This window comes from Chrysoperla carnea, chromosome 5 (genome assembly GCF_905475395.1).
Source record: "Chrysoperla carnea chromosome 5, inChrCarn1.1, whole genome shotgun sequence".
Taxonomy (NCBI): Eukaryota; Metazoa; Arthropoda; class Insecta; order Neuroptera; family Chrysopidae; genus Chrysoperla; species Chrysoperla carnea.
In genome coordinates, this window is record NC_058341.1 from 71,456,699 (window position 1) to 71,461,235 (window position 4,537).

General features: G+C 32.9%; 1 protein-coding gene across 1 annotated transcript; it reads left to right on the forward strand.

Annotated features, from left to right (window-relative positions):
- The first annotated feature begins 1,137 nt into the window (after window positions 1-1,137).
- On the forward strand, window positions 1,138-2,372 carry LOC123301383 (protein ALP1-like). Its single transcript, XM_044884120.1, has 3 exons — window positions 1,138-1,280; window positions 1,357-1,594; window positions 1,668-2,372. The coding sequence occupies exons 1-3, from the start codon at window positions 1,168-1,170 to the stop codon at window positions 2,370-2,372; spliced, it is 1,056 nt and encodes a 351-aa protein (XP_044740055.1). The 5' UTR covers window positions 1,138-1,167.
- The last annotated feature ends 2,165 nt before the right edge of the window (window positions 2,373-4,537 follow it).

Below are 4,537 nucleotides of genomic sequence, written 5' to 3' on the forward strand. Positions count from 1 at the left end.
CATAAGTGTTAGTCTCCAACGTACAAGCCTGCTAGTAGGGTCCTTAACAAAATTTGGCTATACTAATGGGCGGTGATCAGTTTTCACCAAACATTCGCGGCCATAATGGAAATGGTGCAAATTTTTTATAATAGCAAGGCGTTCCTTCTCTATAGTAGAGTAGTATTTGTCCGGCTTTGTTTAATGTGTAAGAGTAGTATGCGATAGGTAAATCTACTCCGTCATACGATTGTGTTAGTAAGTCAGATTTGAAGCATCTGTGGCAATTGAAAACATTTTATTATCATCGGGGTATTGTAGAATTGGTACTGAAGTAATCTTTGATATTAAGGTTTCAAACGAATTGTTATATTATTCGTCGAATATGAATTTTTGATTTTTCTTTAATAGTTTGGTTAAAAGCTTGACTATTTCACCGTAATCCTTTATAAATTTTCCAGTATCCAGTTAAACCTAGGAAACTTTGAATTTGCTTAATGTTTTTTGATTCGTTTAAATAGAATTTTTTCAATTTTTCTTTTTGTGATTTTATACCGGATAAAGTTATTTTAACTATATGATGTGTTCGTCTAGACTTTTCGAAGAATAATCAGGTCATCTAGATAACACACACATTTTTTTTGTGTAAAATTTGGTCATGAAATATTTTATTCATAAAGGTGCAATTTCATGCTGACGCTTGACGCTGGTTGAGAGCGTCAAATCTAGTCACGTGGTCCAATTTCGACTAGAGCGTCATCTTTAATAATTCTAGCGTCAAATCAACGAGCGTCAAGCGTCAAACCTCATAACCTTGCGTGAAAGCGTCAAAACAAAAAAACGTAAACAGAATCTGTGACTTTATTAGTAAAGATTGAGTATTTATACGTAGCTGGATATTTTATTACAAATCAAAAAATGATTGGTGCCAACAAATATCAGAAATGGATTTACGAATGCCAAAAAAAAATTTACGAAGCAGAGATAGCTTCAATTAAGCGAAAAAGAATTTTAGCAGCTCTATTATTAAGTGAAATGTTTTCTGAAATGAAGAATAAAAAAAGAGTTTATACAAAAAAACAGTTCTGGATTCATCCTATATTTAAATTACGGCGTGAACATGGCTTTTTTGAAGCGATATTTCCGACTTTGAGTTCGTTCTCTGATAAATTTGAGAACTATTTTAGAATGTCATCAACCCAGTTTGAAGAATTGTTGTGTTTAATTGGTCCTTATATTTGCAAAAAAAAAGTAGTAAGAGAAACTATCTCGCCATCAGCACGACTTGCACTGACACTAAGGTAAAAGTTATTTACAATATTTTTCATGATAAATAATTAATTTCATCATTATGTTTATTTAAACTTCTGTTATTAGATACTTAGCAACGGGAGATTGTTTAAGTTCAATATCTTATCAATACCTTGTTGGTTTCTCAACAACTGTGAAGATAATAGAAGAAACATGTCAAATTATTTGGGATATTTTGAAACAAAAAGTACTCCCATATCCACTAAATACTGCTGACTGGCTCAAAATAGCAAATGGCTTTGAAGAACAATGGCAATTTCCGCATTGCATTGGTGCAATTGATGGAAAGCATGTGAGAATACAGGTAAAACATTGTTTAATTTCTTTGCTTACAATACTCGTCTAACAATTTATATATTTATGAATACTTCTTGCAGTGTCCAGACAATGGTGGTTCATCATATTTTAACTATAAATATCATCACAGCATCGTATTATTAGCTATTTGTGATGCTAACTATTCTTTTACTTTTGTGGATATTGGCGCTTATGGTCGGCGCAGCGACGGAGGTATATTTCGTGACTCTGAAATGGGTAAAAAGTTTGAGAAACGAGAGATGAATGTTCCAAAACCGGAGCTGCTAACGGTTGATGGCATGCCTTTACCATATGTATTAGTTGGTGACGAAGCTTTTCAGTTAACTAGTTTTTTAATGCGACCATATCCTGGAAGAGGTGGTCTTAATCAAGAGCGTCATATTTTCAACTATCGGCTTAGTCGTGCTCGAAGAACAATAGAAAATGCTTTTTGCATATTGGTTAGTCAATGGAGAATATTGAAAAAACCAATAGAATCTACTGTTGAGAACGCAGTGAAGATTGTTCAAGCAGTAGTAGTTCTTCACAATTGGCTTAGAAAATCTGATAATGATAATACTTACATTCCATCTGAAATGGTAGATAATGATGGACCAAATGGATTTGTACCTGGACTTTGGAGAAAAAACAGCGATTCCGCTCTAGAGGACAACAAAGCTTATGGTAACAATTTTAGCAGTCGCATAGCTACACAAATTAGAGAAGAATTCTGTGACTACTTTAACTCAGAAGGAGCTGTTCACTGGCAATACAACAGAAATTAACATTTAAAAAAATTGTACAAAATATTTAAAAAGACTAATTTTTATATTAATTATTTACAAGAATAAATTGAAACAATTTTTCATTGCACTTTTTATTTATTACGATGAAAATTATAAAAAAAAAACTTGTATCAGTTTTCGGCCGAAAACTTCTGACCATATTTTTGGACCAAGTTTAAAACTTGCATGCATGCATCAAAGTGATAATTTGCGGGAAATTTCCTTATTTGTTCAGCAGCCCCACTCAATAAATGGTCAATTAAATCCATTGTAGGTTTTTCGGGTAATACTAATGGCGGATTTTCTTTTGACATAACATCAACAAGACGGTTTATAGCTTGTATTGATGAGCTGTCTTGAGACTCATTTCCTTTATTCCTGCTACGTCTGGACTGACTAGAGACTAAACATTTAGTATAAAATTAAAACTATTAGTATTATTATTATTATTTTTTATTATTATTCATCTATTTCATGTACCTGGTGTGCTGTGATTTAGATGAGAAATATTATCCTCCACGGCAGTATCGGTATCGTCAGTAAAAGCGTCAGAATTGATTTGGTTACTCTCATTTTCGTCCAATTGGTTGTTACTTGAGCTTTCGACATTACTGCTGGTGCTAAAATTTCTCAATATTATTAACATCGAATGATCAATTCTCGTTATAATTTTAAAATTAATTATACTTACTTTTTTAAAAGACAGGAATCTCGCAAAAACTCACAACGTTGGTAGAATTTCCAATTTTCTTTTGGAGTAATTCTCGCTGAGCCACTAGCCCGATGTTCTGCTCTGACTATTTTTCTATACGTGTCACGAAGACTTTTGAATTTTGTTTTTGCATTCTCGGCGCTGATAACATCTGCAATTTATTAAATTCAATAGGTTTATTAACGCAATTACTCACTAGCATGATGAAAAGAAAATAAATAGTTTAGTATTTTCAGTACAGTACCATTTAATTCAGCTGATACCTCTTGCCACAAAGCAGCTATTTTTTCTCTGCTGCGTTCCTCTATTGGAATCTCAAAATTCCATAAAGGAATTCTATCTTCAACAGCCATCAGGAGAATCTCAACTTCATCGTCGCTTAACTTCTTCTGCTGATTTACTTGTTTAAGCTGACTTCTCTTGATTTTCTTTGCCGGAGACTCTAAGAATTTATTATTGCTTGCATCATCGCAAACAACTTGTTCCCCACCATCTTCACAAGCAGATCGACGAACGATGGTTTTTCCATCATCTAAAAATACATTTTTACATTTTATTCTCTTATTGTTTCATGTCACTTAGATATAACTTACCCAATACAGGATAAAAATAATTATTATTGTCCACAAAAATTTTATTATAACCTTCCACGCATGAATGCGAATTGTAGTCGGTAACAATTGTTTCACATATACCACATGTGTACACAACTTCTATTGTCTAAATAATAAAAAAAAATGATCATTATTTATTAAGGAAATGTCAAGCTTAAATTCTTTGAATTTAAGAATTAATAACTCACCTCTTCATCCATTACGGTTTTAACAAAATAAAGAAATTAGGTTTATAACCATAAACAAACTCTTAAATAACAAACTCTTAAAGCAAACTCTTGAATATATTCAAGCTTATACTTGAAATCGCTGTACAAGTAATCACTTGTCACAATATTTATAAAAATAATTGTCTAATAGTTATAAGATTTGTTAGAGAGATTTGAATTTGAAGACAGATCAAAGTTTACGAAAGTACTCAGTGTAAAAAGCTAAACAATGTTTAGCTTTGACGCTAGAATTATTAAAGATGGCGCTCTAGTCGAAATCGGACCACGTGACTAGATTTGACGCTCTCAACCAGCGTCAAGCGTCAGCATGAAATTGCACCTTAAGACTTTGGAAAGTCGCTGGAGCGTTTACCAAACCAAATGGCATTCGAAGGAATTCGAAATGACCGTGACCAACGGTGGAGGCTGTCTTGGGAATATCCTCGGACTTTAGAGAGCCGAGAAATACTTGTTTCGTCCTAAATTTGATAGTATTTCGCCAATTCGTGGAAGTGGGTAAATATTCGGCATGTTTTTTTTTTTTTGCTTAAGCATCCTTTAGTCAATTACCATACGATATTAGTTTTTATCTACAATCCAAACAGGAGAATTATATGGACTTTTACTTTT

What these genes read in the sequence shown, in the direction of transcription:
- LOC123301383 (XM_044884120.1), top strand. Translation starts at nt 1,168, where the DNA reads ATGTCATCAACCCAGTTTGAAGAATTGTTGTGTTTAATTGGTCCTTAT. An exon ending in CGACTTGCACTGACACTAAG is followed by an intron (nt 1,281 to 1,356) that starts GTAAAAGTTATT and finishes TTCTGTTATTAG; the next exon opens with ATACTTAGCAACGGGAGATT. An exon ending in GAAAGCATGTGAGAATACAG is followed by an intron (nt 1,595 to 1,667) that starts GTAAAACATTGT and finishes TACTTCTTGCAG; the next exon opens with TGTCCAGACAATGGTGGTTC.